The 23,001-nt window shown below is 38.2% G+C and overlaps 1 protein-coding gene across 6 annotated transcripts in view; it reads right to left on the reverse strand.

Moving 5' to 3' along the window:
- LOC128690453 (dynein axonemal heavy chain 10-like) overlaps positions 1-23,001 on the reverse strand; it is a 208,076-nt gene that overhangs the window by 21,494 nt on the left and 163,581 nt on the right. For 5 of the 6 annotated variants that reach the window (XR_011392579.1, XM_070089747.1, XM_070089749.1 and 2 more), the window contains 13 exons: positions 22,625-22,783; positions 21,599-21,786; positions 20,406-20,606; positions 17,492-17,594; positions 17,099-17,264; positions 15,590-15,711; positions 10,629-10,841; positions 9,793-10,027; positions 9,263-9,609; positions 8,708-8,866; positions 4,184-4,299; positions 3,898-3,970; positions 1,466-1,579 (listed from right to left, as the gene is read on the reverse strand). Coding sequence is in view for 4 of the 6 variants with exons in the window: in XM_070089747.1 (XP_069945848.1) it covers positions 1,466-1,579; positions 3,898-3,970; positions 4,184-4,299; positions 8,708-8,866; positions 9,263-9,609; positions 9,793-10,027; positions 10,629-10,841; positions 15,590-15,711; positions 17,099-17,264; positions 17,492-17,594; positions 20,406-20,606; positions 21,599-21,786; positions 22,625-22,783 (2,196 nt within the window). In the remaining 2 variants the exon portion in view is untranslated. Of the gene's footprint in view, positions 1-1,465; positions 1,580-3,895; positions 3,971-4,183; positions 4,300-8,707; positions 8,867-9,262; positions 9,610-9,792; positions 10,028-10,628; positions 10,842-15,589; positions 15,712-17,098; positions 17,265-17,491; positions 17,595-20,405; positions 20,607-21,598; positions 21,787-22,624; positions 22,784-23,001 lie in introns of those variants that run through there. The other variant, XR_011392580.1, reaches the window with a different exon arrangement.

Genomic DNA, 23,001 nt, shown 5'->3' on the forward strand with positions numbered 1-23,001 from the left:
GGGAATGTCCTATGAAGAAAGATTAAGGGAAATCGGCCTGACGACACTGGGGGACAGGAGGGTCAGGGGAGACATGATAACGACATATAAAATACTGCGTGGAATAGACAAGGTGGACAAGGACAGGATGTTCCAGGGAGGGGACACAGAAACAAGAGGCCACAATTGGAAGTTGAAGACACAAATGAGTCAGAGAGATAGTAGGAAGTATTTCTTCAGTCATAGAGTTGTAAGGCAGTGGAATAGCCTAGAAAATGACGTAGTGGAGGCAGGAACCATACACAGTTTTAAGACGAGGTTTGATAAAGCTCATGGAGCGGGGAGAGAGAGGGTCTAGTAGCAACCGGTGAAGAGGCGGGGCCAGGAGCTAGGACTCGACCCCTGCAACCACAAATAGGTGAGTACAAATAGGTGAGTACACACACACACACACACACACACACACACACACACACACACACACACACACACACACACACACACACACACACACACACACACACACACACACAAGAGGAGAGGTTAAGGGAACTCAACCTGACAACACTGGAGGACAGGAGGAATAGGGGAGGGACATGATAACAACATATAAAATACTGAGAGGAATTGACAAGGTGGATAGGGACAGGATGTTTCAGAGATGAGACATAGTAACAAGGGGTCACAACTGGAAGATGAAGACTCAGATGAGTCACAGGGATGTTAGGAAGTACTTTCTCAGTCAGAGTTGTCAGGAAGTGGAACAGTCTGGAGAGTGATGTAGTGGAGGCAGGATCCATACACAGCATTAACCCTTAAACTGTCCAAATGTAGATCTACGTTCACTCGTGTAGCGCTTCGAACATAGATCCACATTCGATTTTACATGCTTTCTTATGTAAAAAAAACGTAGATCTACGCTCGGAGCGCTATGCAAGTGAACGTAGATCTACGTTTGGACAGTTTAAGGGTTAATGCTGTGTATGAATCATGCCTCCACTACATCACTCTCCAGATTGTTCCACTTCCTGACAACTCTGACTAAGGAAGTACTTCCTAACATCCCTGTGACTCATCTGAGTCTTCATCTTCCAGTTGTGACCCCCTGAAAAGGTATAATACAGTACATGGAGCAGGGAGAGAGTGGACCTAGTAGCAACCAGTAAAGAGGCAGGGCCAGGAGCTATGACTCAACCCCTGCAACCACAATTAGGTGAGTATGTGTACACACACACACACACACACACACATGGGGGTGGGGCCAGGAGCTGTGAATTGGCCCCTGCAACCACAACTAGGTGAGTATACACAAAGAATTCTTCCTCCATAAGCCATAAGTGTCGTAAGAGGCAACTAAAATGCTCAGAACAAGAGACTAGTAACCCTTTCTGTATAAAATTAAAATTTTTCGTTTTAGGTCATCCTGCCTCTGTAGGATACAGCTGGTTTGTTGAAACAAAAAAGAAAATACACTAAGATGACTAACCTGATGTGATGCAGTAACAAGGGAGAGGAAGATAAGCTTATAATAAGGAAGACCAGCATCTTTCGCAGCTTCCATCAGTACACGAGGGGTATTAGAACCCTTGCTTACATTTACCTGTTAATAATAATGAATGTTATCTTATCTTATCTTATTAATCATATAGCAAGTTTTCAAACAGGGCACAGTAATTCCCCATTATTTGCAGAGGCTCCATTTTTAAAAATAATTTCACCTATTTAGGTGGGATGCCCATCCCTCAATTAAAAAAGAAAAAAGCAGAGTAATTTGTGAATAATTCTGAGAATAATGTGTTATCACCCACCCACAATGGTAGCCATATATTGGACTTGGTTTTGTCTGCTGATGATTCACAGAACATTAATAATATTGAGGTAATAACTCTTGATAGTGAGCAAAGTGCTGCTAATTTCAGCTTTGATATTTCACTGCAGCCTTCTTGTGAGTGCATATTGTCTTTATGTAATTATATAAACCTTGCACTGGATCAGGCTGGTGTGATGATGAGAGATACCCTGCACAAGGTGGAGGCCTCTGGACTGTGTTTACCTGTTATCAAATATTCATGATGAGGTATTTGTGGCTGTAAGTATCCTTTGATCACTAAAATTATCTTGATTCCTGATTTTGCCTCTTGGTATGATTCCTCTGCTGCCCAATTATGTAGGTTTTGTAAGAGTGTGGAGAGTCGATGGCATAGATTGCATTCTTCAGAATTATAGTTTGATTATGTAGAAGCCATTAGAGTGGATGTGAGTAGAATATTGTTGTAGTAATCACAAGCTCTTGTTCTCCTTCTTAGTAGAGCATCTGAAGCTGCTTTGACTACCTCTGAGTCAACCTTTCAGCTGGCTTCAGCTGTCTTTGAATATTTTCATCAGAAAACAGAGAATAGTTGATTGGATTTGGATTCAATTCCAGTGGTTGGAGCATTCTCTGTGACTGTTCCAGATCATAATGTATCACAGATTAACCTCTTCTCAGTTTGCTTTAGTTGGCAAGGTCAGAGTTCTTGGGTACATCAAAGGTTCAAATAAGATATGAGAGTATTGTGAAGTAGATCTAATTGATGAACTGTATAAACCCAGGTTTCAATTGATAAAAGGATGTAATAAATTGTACACTGTATAATAAAGCTAGCTGAAGAGAACCCAATTAGTGAACTAGAGAAAGTCATGGTTTGAGATTAATTAATAATTAGATAAGTGCTAATTTTGGACAGGATTCCTTTTAGAAAAGAAGCGCTTTCTGAAAGTACAAATATGGATTTATATATGAACGTATATATATGTTCTCTCGTGTAGCCCCCGAATTTGTTGAGAAAAAAAAAAATAGTTTTTTTTAATAGGAAAAAAGAGCATATGGTACCCAGGCGTCCCCAATTTTTTTCATATGGCGCACAGTGAGTGCGCACACCCATTCTCTCAAGTCTAGGCGACTCAGGCTTATCGTCCCAATGCTGAATGAACGGCAAAGGAAACATACATTTACGTTTGGGGAGCTATGCGAGAGAACGTATATATATGTTTGGACCGTTTAAGGGTTAATCCAATGTTCAAAGTATAAAGTAACTCATGTACATTAGGCCTGTCACCATTACCACTCTGCTATGAAGGCTGAAACTCTTCCTAACCAGATCCTTCACTCTACAATGGATTGTGAAGACAACAGCTGGAGCATATATCAGTTTTTAACCTGAACCCCTTAGTCTGGCTGACTAAGCAAGGATCATTTTGCCATATCATATATACTGTATTTCATCATCCATATATCATTCCAGTTTCTCAGCTTATCAAAGTCATCTTGTACTGATTTACAGTAATCTTTATTAATTATTTTTACAAAAGTCTTTGCATCATCCAAGAAAACACACATCCTGTACTGAAGTGAATGTCAGAGTCCAGGAATCTAACACTACTTCCTCCAGAAGTTATTTAATTCATGAAACACATTTTCTTACCCAGTGGTAGTTACCAAGGATGTATATGCTCCATTATATAAGAGGACCCTACTCTACAGCATGTGGAAAAAAATTAAATGTGAATTTCCTGCCCAGATTTTTTTTTTATTAAGATCATTTAATGTAGGGTAGGGAGATTGTGAGAGTGATAAACCAGCATCAGTTTACAGATGCTGGAGATAAACAAGCCAAGATGTGCTGTGTGGGTGTAGTGAGGAAGGTATTCTGAAACAAACCTAATGGGCTCTGCAAAGAACAGAGGACACAACCAAAACACTGCCATGCCGAAGATGTATTGCATCAACCAGACTGAAGGAAAACCTTAACACCACAATTACCAAGACTATGAAAATTGCTGTTGTTTACAGTAGACATAAGTGACACCTCAAAAACAAAAATGCCATGAATAGCTGAGGATACTTTAACATAATTTTGTATATCAAGCTCAACTCACTTGTATAATATTATTAATCCCACTCCATCTTGTTTTTTGCTTTCTTGAATGAAGAAGTATTGCTTTTGAGAGCCTGCATGGAAGTTAGTTCATTAGTATGTGTGATGGATTGGTGTGCCTTGGGAAATATATGAAATCAATAAATCATTAAAAGAATAAAATGCAATGGCTGAAATCCCCATATATGCATATATAAAACAGACATACTAGGATGAGGGTTGATTTATACACAAAGTTGGGTTATACTAAAAAGTAATCTAAGTGCATACTGTATTTACAGACTTACATGCCAGGGTTCATTTTCAAAGCAGCATTTCCAAAAATTGTCTTAACTAATTCCATCATGGCCTCCACCAGTAGATCCTCTCGTAGATGACGTGATAATATGACTCGCTGAGCTGCCTTCATCAACATCAACAACATTCAATTATATTAAACGAGATAATAGCTTTATAAGTGAATCATACATATTAAAACCATGTAGAAAAAATAGCAACCTAGCCTTTCTGTAATGACATATTTTATATAGCAATGAAGAATAAAAAAGGCACAGTACCTACTACTGTGCATAATACAATGTGTCTATAACTCTGTAACATCTTTTCTCTTTTTCAGGTGGAAATTGTTCTCAGAAATGGATAACGACAGACTTGTGTTTGAACAGTGGAAAATTGTACTGAAGTGTTATTGGAAATGTGAAAATGTAAATGGGGTACAGAGACAGCAGAATGCCTTGATGAAAATTAAGAATGTGTATACATTTTTTGGGGGACACACTGTATATATACATATATTTTTTTTTTTTTTAACAAACAGGCCATATCCCACCAAGGCAGGGTGGCCCAAAACGAAAAACGAAAGTTTCTCTTATTTAAATTTAGTAATTTATACAGGAGGAGGAGTTACTAGCACCTTGCTCCTGGCATTTTAGTCGCCTCTTACAATACGCTTACGGAGGAAGAATTCTGTTCCACTTCCCCATGGAGATAAGAGGAAATAAACAAGAACAAGAACTAGATAGAAAATAGAAGAAAACCCAGAAGGGTGTGTGTATGTATATGCTTGTACATGTATGTGTAGTGTGATTTAAGTTTTCTTTTTTTTTTTTCTTCAACAAACTGGCCGTATCCCACCAGGGCAGGGTAGCCCAAAAAGAAAAACTAAAGTTTCTCTTTTTGAATTTAGTAATTTATATGGGAGAAGGGGTTACTAGCCCCTTGCTCTCGACATTTTAGTCGCCTCTTGCAACACGCATGGCTTACGGAGGAAGAATCTGTTCCACTTCCCCATGGAGATAAGAGGAAATAAACAAGAACAAGAACTAGAAAGCAAATAGAAGAAAACCCAGAGGGGTGTGTATATATATGCTTGTACATGTATGTGTAATGTGACCTAAGTGTAAGTAGAAATATCAAGACATACCTGAAATCCTACCATCATGTAAAAAATTACAGGCTTTCGTTTTACATTCACTTGGCAGGACGGTAGTACCTCCCTAGGTGGTTGCTGTCTACCAACCTACTACCTAGAATATGTATATATATACTTTATGCTGATGATACTGTGCTTATGGGAGATTCTTAAGAAAAATTGCAAAGGTTAGTGGACGAGTTTGGGAGTGTGTGTAAAGGTAGATAGTTGAAAGTGAACATAGAAAAGAGTAAGGTGATGAGGGTATCAAATGATTTAGATAAAGAAAAACTGGATATCAAATTGGGGAGGAGGTGTAAGGAAGAAGTGAATGTTTTCAGATATTTGGGAGTTGATGTGTCAGTGGATGGATTTATGAAGGATGAGGTTAATCATAGAATTGATGAAGGAAAAAAGGTGAGTCGTGCATTGAGGTATATGTGGAGACAAAAAATGTTATCTATGGAGGCAAAGAAGGGAATGTGTGAAAGTACAGTACACCAACACTCTTATATGGGTGTGAAGCTTGGGTTGTAAATGCTGCAGCGAGGTGGTGGTTGGAGGAAGTGGAGATGTCCTGTCTAAGGGCAATGTGTGGTGTAAATATTATGCAGAAAATTCGAAGTGTGGAAATTAGGAAAAGGTGTGGAGTTAATAAAAGTATTAGTCAGGGGGCTGAAGAGGGGTTGTTGAGGTGGTTTGGTCATTTAGAGAGAATGGATCAAAGTAGAATGACATGGAGAGCATATAAATCTGTAGGGGAAGGAAGGCGGGGTAGGGATCGTCCTCGAAAAGGGTGGAGGGAGGGGGTAAAGGAGGTGTTGTGGGCGAGGGGCTTGGACTTCCAGCAAGTGTGCGTGAGCATGTTAGATAGGAGTGAATGGAGACGAATGGTATTTGGGACCTGATGAGCTGTTGGAGTGTGAGCAGGGTAATACTTAGTGAAGGGATTCAGGGAAACCGGTTATATTTATATAGCCAGACTTGAGTCCTGGAAGTGGGAAGTACAATGCCTGCACTTTAAAGGAGGGGTTTGGGATATTGGCAATTTGGAGGGATATGTTGTGTATCTTTATATGTGTATGCTTCTAAACTGTTGTATTCTGAGCACCTCTGCAAAAACAGTGATAATGTGTGAGTGTGGTGAAAGTGTCGAATGATGATGAAAGTATTTTCTTTTTGGGGATTTTCTTTCTTTTTTGGGTCACCCTGCCTCGGTGGGAGATGGCCGACTTGTCGAAAAAAAAAATATATATATATATATATACATACACACATACATACATATATCCTAGGTAGTAGGTTGGTAGACAGCAACCTCCCAGGGGGGTACTACCATCCTGCCAAGTGAGTGTGAAACGAAAGGCTGTAATTGTTTAACATGATGGTAGGATTGCTGGTGTCTTTTGTCTGTCTCACAAATATGCAAGATTACAGGTACATCTTGCTACTTCTACTTACACTTATGTCACACTATACATGCATATACAAGCATATATATGTATATATACACATCCCTCTGGGTTTTCTTCTATTTTCTTTCTAGTTCTTGTTGTTGTTTATTTCCTCTTATCTTCATGGGGAAGTGGAACAGAATTCTTCCTCCGTAAGCCATGCATGTTGTAAGAGGCGACTAAAATGCCGGAAGCAAGGGGCTAGTAACCCCTTCTCCCATATAAATTACTAAATTTAAAAAGAAAAACTTTCGTTTTTCTTTTTGGGCCACCCTGCCGTGGTGGGATACGGCCAGTTTGTTGAAAAAAAATATATATATATGTATATATCCTAGGTAGTAGGTTGGTAGACAGCAACCTCCCAGGGGGGTACTACCATCCTGCCAAGTGAGTGTGAAACAAAAGGCTGTAATTGTTTAACATGATGGTAGGATTGCTGGTGTCTTTTGTCTGTCTCACAAATATGCAAGATTACAGGTACGTCTTGCTACTTCTACTTACACTTAGGTCACACTACACATACATGTACAAGCATATGTATACACACCCCTCTGGGCTTTCTTCTATTTTCTTTCTAGTTCTTGTTCTTGTTTATTTCCTCTTATCTCCATGGGGAAGTGGAACAGAATTCTTACTCCGCAAGCCATGCGTGTTGTAAGAGGCGATTAAAATGCCGGGAGCAAGGGGCTAGTAACCTCTTGTCCTGTACAAATTACTAAATTTAAAAAGAGAAACTTTTGTTTTTCTTTTTGGGCCACCCTGCCTCGGTGGGATACGGCTGGTGTGTTGAAAGAAAGAAGAAACATGCAAGATTTCAGGTACATCTTGCTACTTCTACTTACACTTAGGTCACACTACACATACATGTACAAGCATATATATACACATGCCCTTCTGGGCTTTCTGCTATTTTCTTTCTAGTTCTTGTTCTTGTTTATTTCCTCTTATCTCCATGGGGAAGTGGAACAGAATTCTTCCTCCGTAAGCCATACGTGTCATAAGAGGTGACTAAAATGCCGGGAGCAAGGGGCTAGTAACCCCTTCTCCTGTATATATTACTAAATGTAAAAGGAGAAACTTTCGTTTTTCCTTTTGGGCCACCCCGCCTTGGTGGGATACGGCCGGTGTGTTGAAAGAAAAAGATATAGTCCCAAAACTCAACTGATATATTATTATATTTACAGCCTTTCCAAACTTGGTGTTGAAAAAAAATTTTCAATCTTATAATTTCTGTTTTATATAACTACTCAAACCTAGGTAGTAGGTTGGTAGACAGCAACTGCCCAGGGAGGTACTACCGTCCTGCCAAGTCAGTGTAAAACGAAAGCCTGTAATCGTTTTACATGATGGTAGGATAGCTGGTGTCCTTTTTTCTGTCTAATAAACATGCAAGATTTCAGGTACGTCTTGCTACTTCTACTTACACTTAGGTCACACTACACATACATGTACAAGCATATATATACACACCCCTTTGAGTTTTCTTCTATTTTCTTTCTAGTTCTTGTTCTTGTTTATTTCTTCTTACCTCCATGGGGAAGTGGAACAGAATTCTTCCTCCGTAAGCCATGCGTGTTGTAAGAGGTGGCTAAAATGCCGGGAGCAAGGGGCTAGTAACCCCTTCTCCTGTATATATTACTAAATGTAAAAGGAGAAACTTTCGTTTTTCCTTTTGGGCCACCCCACCTCGGTGGGATATGGCCGGTGTGTTGAAAGAAAAGAAGATAACTACTCAAAAAACTATCGCAGTGTTCCAGTTGTATAAATGGTTGCTTAACATACCTAATGGCACATGGACATCCTCTATCTATAAGACAGCTAGCACAATAAGCATATACGTAATCACAAAATATATTTAAAATTTACCTGAACATTTAAAAATCATTTTAACAAATATTACAATTATTTTTGTATTGGTGTAGATGTATTTACTCAGTAGATCTTACTTGTTGTAAAGCATCAGTGGTGGGAAAGATGGCAGGCCAAGAGGAAGTGTCCCGAGATAACCACAGTAGCAGCTGTGATACTGCTGACTCCTCCATAGCTTCAAGTGTTCCAAACAAACTACTGCATTTTTCACTCAAACGAATCAGCACGTGAGCACACTTAATTATGGAATGATGTGTGACTGGATTATTTTATACATTCAAAGCATTAGTACAGAACAGCACAAGATAAAAATTATGGAGAAGTTTTCTTTGAAAAAAAAAAATGAAACACAATGTATTAGGTAGGATCAAAATTGCCATTTAGAATATATATGGATCAATGTGAGTAATGTTCACCACAGCAGCATCGTCAAAATGAAGAAAAAGCCTTTAAAGTTTAAACATTCTATAACTCAGAACATGTTTCTAACAACAGCTGAGAGGCCAATATGTACACTTCATTAAAACACAAAAATGAATAATAATTTCAGTAATCTTCTACAGCATGCAAGGAAACCCAGTGAGTATATTCTTTGTTATATTCTTATAAACATAACAGTTCTCTAACATTACCCTTTTATCACACTGTTTATGAATCCAGTTTGGGAGGAAGTTTTCTTTCTCGTCTTGTTCACCTGTTTCTTCTTCTTCATTTGGAAGGTCATCCTTGGAGCCACCACATTCTTGCTTTTTGGCAAACTGATCCTTACTTAAATTTCCCCATACCATTTCATCTACTTGCATAGGGACTAAAAAAGTTTGAATGTAGTTGTCGCTGTCATGTTTCATGTTTAATTTGGCTAAAGCAAAGCAGGTAGTTACAATCAGTCTATGTTGCAACTGAAGTCGCATGTCCAGTAGCTCAAAAACTGTAGTTGTAACTATAGTCATAATTTCTTCATTTTGATTTAGCAGATCATCTATAAAACAAAAAAGGTGGTGAGTAAGTTGCTTATTTTTATCCAATATTGCTTAAGTTACTTCAGCGAGAAATTTTTTTTTTAAGGCAACGTAAAGAAAAATATTTTCCAATCTCATATTAAATACAACTCTAATAACACAAACAAATACCCCTCCTGTTTTCTCCTGAATCATTACTTTACCTTGGTTAGTCTTTTGGTTTATATCAAGTGGCTCTGGAGTGACTTTTGCTAACTTAAAAGCAAGGCTCTCTTCTATAAGGGTGAGAGGCAGTGCATAACTAGAGTTGAGGGCAGATAACGTGCAAGTTATGTCATGAAGGCGGGCAGTATAACAGGCTACATGCAGGTACCGATCAGACACCATAGAGGTTAAAGAATTCATTTTACTTTCGTGCTTATTAGCCAAAGTTATAGCCTGTGGAAAAAAAAATTAATACGTTAATTTTTTTATAATGCTGATAGCAAAATATGATGCATACATAAGAAACAGTAAAAGAGATTTTAACAAATCACATATAAATAGTTTTTTTTAACACATCAGCTACTTTCCACCAAGGAAAGGTGATTCATAAAAGGAAACACTTTCACCATCACTCATTCAATAGCTGTGGTGCCAGAAGTGTGCAGACATCACAATTTAAATGATTCTCTGAATTTCAATATACACATATACATCTTCTCTCAGTCCACAGCAGGATTGAAACCTGCACACTCTGTATCAAAGTACTCAGTACTTTATCCATACAGCCAGAGTGTAAAGCATACAGGTTCGAGTCCTGCTGTGGACCGAGATCATTTCTTTTGCCCATTAGCAAATTGTCTGCACTCTGAAGGAGGGGTAAGGATGCTGCAGTCTGGAGGGTCACCGAAACTGTGATGTGGCACCCATCTGGCAGGACAGTAAGTGAATGAGTGACAGTGAAAGTGTTTTCTTCTTTGTCAGGTCACCCTACCTTGGTGAGAGATGGTCGGTGTTAAGAAACAATATATACACAAAAAAGTACAAATATACATACATCATTTAGTTCTTTTATATGGTGCATGATGCCAACTAGTTCATCATTTGAAGTTAGATTACTGGCATGGCCAAAGGCCTGTATTAAAATTGCTTCTTTCCCTTTCTTTTCTGTGTAGGCCTCCAACACTGCCTGCACAACTTGATGCACTTCCTCTTCAAATCTGGGATCATGCCACTTTATCAATGTTTCAATTAACTGATGAACAATGCCCTGCAATAATTGGACAATCCACTTAGCATTATCTGATAGTTAAAATATGCACTACAGGCATAAGATTGAATCCATCAAGGTAACAAACACATAAGCAGGAGTAAATATCTTTGCAATAGGCTTACAAAACAACATGCTTTATGCCATTTGATTATCCTATAAATGATTAAATTTGAGAGTTTCGAAATCAAGAAGAAAAGGCGATTTGAAAACTTTCAAAGTAACATAAATACCTGTAAAAAAGACAACGATGGTTCAGTGAGAAATATGGAAAGTTAAACCATTTATCACACCCCATACCCATCATATGGATGGTTGTCAAAAGGTAATGGAGGCACCTAATGGGTCAAGACACTGCATCTCAACATTTTTTAATTTTTAAAATTGTGTGAAATATGTAGCATGGTGATTTGTATAACTGGCTGTTAGTCTCAAGACTGTCAAGTTGCTGGTTCAAATACAGAACTACTCACTTCTTAAGGATTGTTCGTATTCATTTACAGTGAATTTCTCTGTAAAGGTCGTAAGTTTTTGTAACATCATGTTTTGATGGAAGTTAGCTAAAGATATGAGGGGGGGAAAAAAGGAAAGAATTCTAGTAAAAGTGGAGACTTCCTCTTTGACTTCTGTCAGCAACTGCTCTATTACATTTAGTACTCCCCACAACCCTTATCGATTCTATCTCTTGCAGACTCCTAATTCTCAATGGTCTCTGATCTTTGCATTTTACATCTTTAGCACATCCTGCCCACACAAGATTTTACTGGTTTTTATTTTATTTACATATGAGGTTGTAAGAGAGCAAGTGCAGGTATGCTTGGGAGAAGTGTGCTTCCAAAAGGTAAAGCAAACTTATTTTGAGGTTGAGCAAGCAAAAATATATGATTGCACATAATTACTGTTGCATACAGTAAATGTATCTTCATTAGAATCCTCATTACATATTTCTTTAATTTTAATGTGGTAAACAGACATCTGCTCAGAGATGACAGAAGAGTAGATATCCAGGTTTAAATAACTAAGAGTCCACCAAGGGGTGGATCACCAAGACACCCTATTTTTCCTAAACATTCTTCACTTTACATACTGCTAATTCCCATAGGGATCAATTTTCAGGAATGTATTCTCTGCATGTTAGAGAGCTTAATGTACAAATGTTTGTATATATAAATAGTTGCAATGACTACTAAATTCTTTTTTTTTTTTATTATTTAACACATCAGCCATTTCCCACCAAGGCAGGGTGACCTAAGAAAGAAAGAAAAACCCAAAAAGAAAGAAAAATACTTTCATCATCATTCAACGCATTCACCATCACTCATACATAATCACTGTCTTTGCAGAGGTGCTCAGATATGACAGTTTAGAAGTCCCTCCAAACTGCCAATATCCCAACCCCCTCCTTTAACCCTTTCGAGGTTTCCGACGTACTAGTACGGCTTTGATGGGATAAAGATAGAAATGTTAAAAGCAGGTGGGGATATAGTTTTGGAGTGGTTGGTGCTATTATTTAATAAATGTATGGAAGAGGGTAAGGTACCTAGGGAATGGCAGAGAGCATGCATAGTTCCTTTGTATAAAGGCAAAGGGGACAAAAGAGAGTGCAAAAATTATAGGGGGATAAGTCTGTTGAGTATACCTGGTAAAGTGTATGGTAGAGCTATCAGTGAAAGAATTAAGAGTAAGATGGAGAATAGGATAGCAGATGAACAAGGAGGCTTTAGGAAAGGTAGGGGGTGTGTGGACCAGGTGTTTAGAGTGAAACATATAAGTGAACAGTATTTAGATAAGGCTAAAGAGGTTTTTGTGGCATTTATGGATTTGGAAAAGGCGTATGACAGGGTGGATAGGGGGGCAATGTGGCAGATGTTGCAGGTGTATGGTGTACGAGGTAGGTTACTGAAAGCAGTGAAGAGTTTTTACGAGGATAGTGAGGCTCAAGTTAGAGTATGTAGGAAAGAGGGAGATTATTTCCCAGTAAAAGTAGGCCTTAGACAAGGATGTGTGATGTCACCGTGGTTGTTTAATATATTTATAGATGGGGTGGTAAGAGAAGTAAATGCGAGGGTCTTGGCAAGAGGCGTGGAGTTAAAAGATAAAAAATTACACAAAAAGTGGGAGTTGTCACAGTTGCTCTTTGCTGATGACACTGTGCTCTTGGGAAATTCTGAAGAGAAGTTGCAGAGGTTGGTGGATGAATTTGGTAGGGTATCCAAAAGAAGAACATTAAAAGTGAATACAGGAAAGAGTAAGGTTATGAGGATAACAAAAAGCTTAGGTGATGAAAGATTGGATATCAGATTGGAAGGAGAGAGTATGGAGGAGGTGAATGTATTCAGATATTTGGGAGTGGATGTGTCAGCGGATGGGTCTATGAAAGATGAGGTGAATCATGGAATTGATGAGGGGAAAAGGGTGAGCAGGGCATTTAGGAGTCTGTGGAGACAAAGAACTTTGTCCATGGAGGCAAAGAGGGGAATGTATGAGAGTATAATTTTACCAATACTCTTATATGGGTGTGAAGCATGGGTGATAAATGTTGCAGCGAGGAGAAGGCTGGAGGCAGTGGAGATGTCATGTCCGAGGGCAATGTGTGGTGTGAATATAATGCAGAGAATTCGTAGTTTGGAAGTTCGGAGGAGGTGCGGGATTACCAAAACTGTTGTCCAGAGGGCTGAGGAAGGGTTGTTGAGGCGGTTCGGACATGTAGAGAGAATGGAGCGAAACAGAATGACTTCAAGAGTGTATCAGTCTGTAGTGGAAGGAAGGCGGGGTAGGGGTCGGCCTAGGAAAGGTTGGAGGGAGGGGGTAAAGGTTTTGTGTGCGAGGGGCTTGGACTTCCAGCGGGCATGTGTGAGCGTGTTTGATAGGAGTGCATGGAGACAAATGGTTTTTAATACTTGACGTGCTGTTGGAGTGTGAGCAAAGTAACATTTATGAAGGGAATCAGGGAAACTGGCAGGCTGGACTTGAGTCCTGGAGATGGGAAGTACAGTGCCTGCACTCTGAAGGAAGGGTGTTAATGTTGCAGTTTAAAAACTGTAGTGTAAAGCACCCTTCTGGCAAGACAGTGATGGAGTGAATGATGGTGAAAGTTTTTCTTTTTGGGCCACCCTGCCTTGGTGGGAATCGGCCAGTGTGCTAATATAATAAAATAAAAATAGTACGGCTTACGCGCCAGGGTTTTTGACGTACTAGTACGCATAAATTCTAGCGCCCTCAAATCTAGCAAGAGAAAGCTGGTTGGCCTACATATGAAAGAATGGGTCTATGTGGTCAGTGTGTGCAGTATAAAAAAATCCTGCAGCACACAGTGCGTAATGAGAAAAAAAAAGAACTTTGACCGTGTTTTTGGTTTAAAACAGCGACTTTGCACTGTATTTTCGTATGGTATTTATGGTTGTATTCTAGTTTTTCTGGTCTTATTTTATAGAATGGAAGACATATTACAGAAATTGAGATGATTTTGATTGGTTTCACAATGAAAAGTACCTTGAAATTGAGCTCAAAGTAGCAGAAATGTTCGATTTTTGCCAAAGTTCAAAAGTAAACAAATCATGCCACACGTCCAATACACGTCAACTGGTGAATCTAATATTCTTTCACAAGTGCACTGGTATTGTTTATACTATTTCTACATTAATACAGTAGTCTGCATAACAGTAAATCTTCTATTTTTTGTGAGAATAAAAATTCAAAGTGGAAAGCAAAAGAAATGTAAGAGGGGCGTGGGGATGTGACTAATGAACAGAGGAAATATTATTTTAGTGTCAGGAATGTCTTTCTTGTTTATTCTGGACCCTATTTGGAAATTGGCATCTTTTGAAATTTGTGTGAAATTGGCAAAATTGCTAAATTCTGACCACTTTATTGGATAGTTAAAATCGGTAAATGGATGGTTTCTTGTACACATTCGATAGAAAAAATGGAGTTCTAGCGAAATAGTTATGATTTTTGTCGACTAGTACACTGGAATTGGCCGAAAATATTGTTCAAAGTGGGCAAAATCGCCGATGCATAAACATCATTGAGACTGCTAACTTCGCGAGAGCATAATTCCGTAAGTTTTTCATCAAATTTCATACTTTTGGTGTCATTATGATCAGGAAAAGATTCTCTATCTTTTCATAAGAAAAAATAATTTTTTTTTTCAAATTTGGGCGACCCTGAGAACAAGTCTCTGAGAGGGCCTGGCGACCCTCAAAGGGTTAAAGCGCAGGCATTGTACTTCCCATTTCCAAGACTCAAGTCCAGCTAACTGGTTTCCCTGAATCCCTTCACAAAATATTACCCTGCTCACACAAAAGATGACTGCACACGATTGTGTTGGGAGCTGTGCTTCTGTTGCCAAAACAGTGCTCAGTTGTGTTCCACCAGCTGTTTTGTCAACATCTCAAATTAAGTTTCCACAGCTGGCTATGCACTGGCCTGGAGTTTAGGACTCGCTTGCCATGGGTTCAGTCACTGCCCATTTTTTTGTTTTTTTTTTTACACGGTAAAGTAAAACATAGGAATTCATGAGATTAGTGAATTAATATTTTAAGTTATAATTGCTGGAAAATGCCCTTAATACATTTTATTAAATTTTTATTAAACCTCCTTGTCTTATTTGCTTATAAAAAATCCTATTAATGTAGACAACAGGCTTTATGTAACATACTCAGCAGTTTCATAAGTATTTTAACTAAGTGTATATGTACACTTTGTTAAAATGTTGCACATTAGGAAAAGAGGTGTTAGTATATTACCTTATGGTCAAGCATCATGTTGATGAATGTATGTTGGGAACAGAGTGGGCAGGGGGCTGAAATGCAGTCATCCTCAATTATAATTAACACTCTCCACTGATTGTACTCTAATTCTGTAAAATCTAAAAAAAAAAAAAATATATATATATATATATATATATAAATACACAGAATCTTATAAACTCCTGCTTCATTTAAACAAACAAAAACAAATAACTAGTTCTATACAGTAGAGTACAGTATACAACTGACACCAAAGTAATTGACATGTGTCAACTACTTTACTATTAATGCCATTCAATCATATTTATCCAGTTCTAAAATCTACCCTTAAATCACTTCACTTTAAAGCAGCATTATTATTCAAACCTCAAAGGATGTAACAGAATTACAGAAGTGTTGAACTCAATGAGAAACTCAATAATTAAGGTGGTCTCACAGTCCTAGAACCAATACCCAGAAAATTCTATTCCCAGACACAAATGCAATCCCTGATGATAGATGTGCAGAAAGCAAAGCTATGAAGGCAGAGAAATAAATCTGGTCTCCAAATCCCTCCTAAATTCCTCCACCAACCTTAGCAACTCCTCTTCAGAGTTTCCTCTAAAAAACATTTTATTTTATTTATTTATTTATTTATTTATTTATTTATTTATTTATTTATTTAATGTCTTTGCAAACAGTACATTGAGATTGCATATATACAATAATGGGTTGCAATGCAAAGAGAGCCTCTATTATGCCTAGGCATTATGGGCCAACTTAACATAATTGGCTTACATTCTACTTAATACTAAGGAGTAATATATCATAGCTGTACAGTAGGAAAGTAATTATTTCATAGTTGTACAGTAGAATATTAATTATAAATGAATCAAAATTTGTATAATACAAAGATATATTTATATTCTAAAATGCTTTTGTGAAAAACAATGATTCAATTATATTCCTGTCAACAATGGAGCAACTGTGACAACTCACACTCTGTATCAAATTCATTATCTTTTAATCCCACACCTCAACACTGTAGCCTTTGCTTCTTTTACAACCCATCTGTATTTTTATTTAACACAATGTCCATCTCCAACCAAGACAGCTTAACCCAAAAAAGAGAACACAGTCACTCAATTGCTATCTTTCCAGAAGTGTGCTGGCAACACAATACTGGTTCATCCATATATTTTTTAACACAATACTGGTTCATCCATATATTTTTTAACACAATACTGGTTCATCCATATATTTTTTAACACAATACTGGTTCATCCATATATTTTTTAACACACCAGCCATTTCCTGCCAGGGTAGCATGACCCAAAGAAGAAAACACATTCACCAACATTAACTTAATATGTTAATTTGATTTTTTAACATACTGGCCTTCTCCCACAAAATAATGCTAAGCTGAAAAAATTATTGCTGATATAAATGTCATGTGTATATCAAAGGATTTAGCCAGTTTGGAAGAAATAATTACTGCAACACCTATTAAATTTTTGTGTTCATTACCTTTTAAGAGGTTAGTAACACACTTGACAAGCTCTTGAGCTGGAGAATGTTGTGTCCGTAAGTATATCACACACTCTTGGGCTGCTCTTAGTCGCTCTTTTAACTCTTGTTGCCATGTGCTTTTATCCAGTCTTAGCCAAATGCCTCCACTCTTATATTCTTCAACCTGTACAAAGTGAGGAAATTAGAAATTCTCTGAACACAGTAAAGTAGTTAAGAAAACTGCCACTATGAAGGCCATCAATGTAACAAATTATATAGCAATAAATTATATAGTAAATTAGCTCTCAGACTCCACATACCAGATTTAAAGGAGCTTCCCTAATCTACTCTTGATATACACAGAAATAATGGAGGAAACAAATGGAAAAATAACTTTAAAAATGTTCTCACAAGGTAGTGGGGATCATGTATCAGCAGGAGTGTGTTGTGGTTGATATGGTAATCAACTGCTTGTTTAACATCCACTTGTAAATCTATAACCTGTGATACCAATCTGAAAGGAAAATAAAGATATATCATCAATATGTAAAAATATATCATCAGTATGTAAAAATATATCATCAATATGTAAAAATATATCATCAAGATGTTTACACACACATCTTCCTCTGAAGATGTGTGTGTAAGCACATGAAAGCACTCAGGTTTTATTTCCTATTTTCACTGTGGTATTTTTATATACTGGCAGTCACACATTTTGTTGTGATTTCTTCCATACATCAATATATTTGTAAAGTAACTTTCTTACATTATGTCTGCATAAATATGAAAATGCAGTATTAGAATGTGGGGCAGAAGTTTGTGGTTATAGGAGGGTGGGTGCAGGAGGAAAGAGGAGTGATTGGTGGAATGATGAAGTAAAGGGTGTGATAAAAGAGAAAAAGGTAGCTTATGAGAGGTTTTTACAAAGCAGAAGTGTTATAAGAAGAGCAGAGTATATGGAGAGTAAAAGAAAGGTGAAGAGAGTGGTGAGAGAGTGCAAAAGGGGAGCAGATGATAGAGTGGGAGAGGCACTGTCAAGAAATTTTAATGAAAATAAGAAAAAATTTTGGAGTTAAACAAGTTAAGAAAGCCTAGGGAAAGTATGGATTTGTCAGTTAAAAACAGAGTAGGGGAGTTAGTAGATGGGGAGATGAAGGTATTAGGTAGATGGCAAGAATATTTTGAGGAACTTTTACATGTTAAGGAAGAAAGAGAGGCGGTAATTTCATGCACTGGCCAGGGAGGTATACCATCTTTTAGGAGTGAAGAAGAGCAGAATGTAAGTGTGGGGGAGGTGCGTGAGGCATTACGTAGAATGAAAGGGGGTAAAGCAGCTGGAACTGATGGGATCATGACAGAAATGTTAAAAGCAGGGGGGGATATAGTGTTGGAGTGGTTGGTACTTTTGTTTAATAAATGTATGAAAGAGGGGAAGGTACCTAGGGATTGGTGGAGAGCATGTATAGTCCCTTTATATAAAGGGAAAGGGGACAAAAGAGATTGTAAAAATTATAGAGGAATAAGTTTACTGAGTATACCAGGAAAAGTGTACGCTAGGGTTATAATTGAAAGAATTAGAGGTAAGACAGAATGTAGGATTGCGGATGAGCAAGGTTTTAGAGTGGGTAGGGGATGTGTAGATCAAGTGTTTACACTGAAGCATATATGTGAACAGTATTTAGATAAAGGTAGGGAAGTTTTTATTGCATTTATGGATTTAGAAAAGGCAAATGATAGAGTGGATAGAGGAGCAATGTGGCAGATGTTGCAAGTATATGGAATAGGTGGTAAGTTATTAAATGCTGTAAAGAGTTTTTATGAGGATAGTGAGGCTCAGGTTAGGGTGTGTAGAAGAGAGGGAGACTACTTCCCGGTAAAAGTAGGTCTTAGACAGGGATGTGTAATGTCACCATGGTTGTTTAATAATACAGTGGACCCCCGCATAACGATCACCTCCGAATGCGACCAATTATGTAAGTGTATTTATGTAAGTGCGTTTGTACATATATGTTTGGGGGTCTGAAATGGACTAATCTACTTCACAATATTCCTTATGGGAATAAATTCGGTCAGTACTGGCACCTGAACATACTTCTGGAGTGAAAAAATATCGTTAACCGGGGGTCCACTGTATATTTATAGATGGGGTTGTAAAGGAAGTAAATGCTAGGGTGTTCAGGAGAGGGGTGGGATTAAATTTTGGGGAATCAAATTCAAAATGGGAATTGACACAGTTACTTTTTGCTGATGATACTGTGCTTATGGGAGATTCTAAAGAAAAATTGCAAAGGTTAGTGGATGAGTTTGGGAATGTGTGTAAAGGTAGAAAGTTGAAAGTGAACATAGAAAAGAGTAGGGTGATGAGGGTATCAAATGATTTAGATAAAGAAAAATTGGATATCAAATTGGGGAGGAGGAGTATGGAAGAAGTGAATGTTTTCAGATACTTGGGAGTTGACGTGTCAGCGGATGGATTTATGAAGGATGAGGTTAATCATAGAATTGATGAGGGAAAAAAGGTGAGTGGTGCATTGAGGTATATGTGGAGTCAAAAAACTTTATCTATGGAGGCAAAGAAGGGAATGTATGAAAGTATAGTAGTACCAACACTCTTATATGGGTGTGAAGCTTGGGTGATAAATGCAGCAGCGACGAGACGGTTGGAGGCAGTGGAGATGTCCTGTTTAAGGGCAAAGGAAAAGGTGTGGAGTTAATAAAAGTATTAGTCAGAGGGCAGAAGAGGGGTTGTTGAGGTGGTTTGGTCATTTAGAGAGAATGGATCAAAGTAGAATGACATGGAAAGCATATAAATCTATAGGGGAAGGAAGGTGGGGTAGGGGTCGTCCTCGAAAGGGTTGGAGAGAGGGGGTAAAGGAGGTTTTGTGGGCGAGGGGCTTGAACTTCCAGCAAGCGTGCATGAGCGTGTTAGATAGGAGTGAATGGAGACGAATGGTACTTGGGACCTGACGATCTGTTGGAGTGTGAGCAGGGTAATATTTAGTGAAGGGATTCAGGGAAACCGGTTATTTTCATATAGTTGGACATGAGTCCTGGAAATGGGAAGTACAATGCCTGCACTTTAAAGGAGGGGTTTGGGATATTGGCAGTTTGGAGAGATATGTTATGTATCTTTATATGTATATGCTTCTAAACTGTTGTACTCTGAGCACCTCTGCAAAAACAGTGATAATGTGTGAGTGTGGTGAAAGTGTTGAATGATGAAAGTATTTTCTTTTTGGGGATTTTCTTTCTTTTTTGGGTCACCCTGCCTCGGTGGGAGACAGCCGACTTGTTAAAAAAAAAAAAAAAAAAAAAATCTTACCTGAATCGTTCATGTTGATTAGGATCTTGTGAAGGATGCAAGAATCCACGACTGACAAGGTCATTTTGCCATGTCTGAGTGAGGGTGTCACGCAGGTCAGGTAGAAGGTGTGTTAGGTAGGTCAGACTGGCAGCTGCCAACAAACACTCACCCATCAGTTGCTGCAGAACCATTTGTTGATCCTCTATTTCCTTTCTCCACCTCCAAAAAACAACATTATGAATGCTACAAATAATGGGGTGATGCAGAATAGAGTCAATCATGAAAATAATTAATGAATGAAAAAAGTGTTAGCCTCTTATAAATCTTAGATATTGTGATGTAAGCAGCAGCATCTGGCTGTGAATAAGCTAGTGTTCTTCAATGTGGGTATAGCATTTGTTTATTGTACTTCCATCGGTAGCAACTTGCCTCTGGCAAGACAGTGAGGGTATGAATGATGGTGAAAGTGTTTTTTTTGGGGTCACCCTGCCTTGATAGGAGATGGCCAGTGTTAAAAAAAAGTAATAATAATAATAAATCTGTAGTGGAGTGGAGGAGGGGTAAGGGTCATTCTAGGATAGGATGGAGAGAGGGGGTAAAAGATGTTTTGTGTGCAAGGGGCTTGGACATGCAGCAGGTATGTGTGAGTGTGTTAGATAGGAGTGAATGGGAACGAATGGCTTTTGGGATCTGACAAGCTGTTGGAGTGTGAGCAGGGTAATATTTTGTGAAGGGATTCAGGGAAACCAGTTAACCGGATCTGAGTCCTGGAGGTGGGAGGTACAATGCCTGTACTTTAAAGGAGAGTTTTGTGATATTTTCTGTTTGGAGTGACATGAACTGTCATACCTAACCATCATTCACACATAATCACTGCAAAGACAGTGATTATGTGTGAATGATGGTTAAAGTGTTTCTTTCTGTTTTGGGTCACCCTGCCTCGGTGGGAGACAGCTGACGTGTTGAAAAAAAAAAAATTAGATTTTCTAGTTAGGTCACCCTGCTTCAGTGGGAGATGGCCGGTACGTTAAAACAAAATTACACATGGTTAGCAAAGCCATTGTTAAGATATAGCACAGCTAGGCTACATCTCTTTATCCACTACATTGATAGTGTGAACACAAGTGACCAATAACCAACCTTTCTAAGTGTGGGTAAAGTGCCTATTAATCTACTTTTCTCAGTGCTAGTACATGTGACCACTGACTCACCTTTCCGAGTGTGGATTCAGTTCACTGATAATGGCCAGGATTCTTTCCAGCTCCTCTGCTACAGAAATATTCTGTTTCTTCAGTGATGTCAGTCGTTCTTCTTCTTTTTTCAGGCGAGACTTCAAATCTGCAACCTCTTCTTTGTGCACTCTCACTAACCGCTCCTTGGTTGCCATTTCAACTTGCAGCTAATAAATGCAAAATATTTGTTTTAATAGTAGCATTCTACAATTTATTTTCAATTATTATGAACTTACCAAGACATATTAGCAAATGCAATATACAGTGGAGCCTCAGTTTTCGTCATTAATTCGTTCCAGAAAGTCTGACAAAAACCGAATTAGATGAAAACTGAAGCAATATTTCCCATTTGAAATAATGTAAATCCAATTAATCCATTCCAGTTACCCAAAAGTATTAACAAAAAATACATTTTATAGAGAATAAATATAGTTTTACATACAGAAAACAATGAGAAATAAATATAAAGGACTAAAGAAATGGATAAATGAACATTTAACATCACTTTTACCTTTACTGAAGATTCTTGTTGGTATATGGAAGATGGCGAGGAGGGGAGAGGGAGGAGAGAGTATCTTTACCACCATCACTACCACCCTCTACCGATGAGAAACAAGGCCAGACTGACTCAGAAAGCGTGGGATGCTTTGTGTGGGTGTGGGTGGACACGTTCGATACAGTGGACCACTGGCAACTCGACAAAAACCGAGGTGATAACAAAAACGGACAAAATTTTGATGAAAAAAGTCGTCGAAAACCGAATTCAACGAAAACCAGTGCAAACGAAAACCGAGGTTCCACTGTATTATATAACCAAACCAATTATGTACAGTGAAGACTATAAATTCATGCAATGTGGATTACATGAATAGATTGTTCACAAATTACTAGTAGTTACAGATTGAAAGTTAGGCTGAGAATGCTGCTAATGTGTGTAAAGCAAATATCATCAAATTATATCAAAATTAAGCTGGAAATCAATTCAGATCAAAATGTGTTTAGCACCTCTTTCTTCTGGTCGGTGAGTGCCTGGACTCGTGCCTGGCGTGGTTGTACATCTTCATGATAGCGGTGCCAGAAGAAAATAACAGTGCGTAGGTACTGCAACAACACTCCACCTATGTCACTCACACGAGACATGTGCTCACTTGTCATCTTGATTTGCTACGTAATAATTTTTTTTTTAGTTTGTCTTAGTTGAAATGCAGTCTACAGAATTCATGTTCATGTTAATACAATTGCATAGTTATATAGACTGAGATTCTCATTTTTTTGTTATACTATTTTCCAATACTCATTAACCCTTAAACTGTCCAAACAGATTTACGTTCACACGTGTAGTACTCCAAAAGTAGATCTACGTTTTTTTTACATACAGTGGA

Source organism: Cherax quadricarinatus, chromosome 29 (assembly GCF_038502225.1).
Source record: "Cherax quadricarinatus isolate ZL_2023a chromosome 29, ASM3850222v1, whole genome shotgun sequence".
Classification (NCBI taxonomy): Eukaryota; Metazoa; Arthropoda; class Malacostraca; order Decapoda; family Parastacidae; genus Cherax; species Cherax quadricarinatus.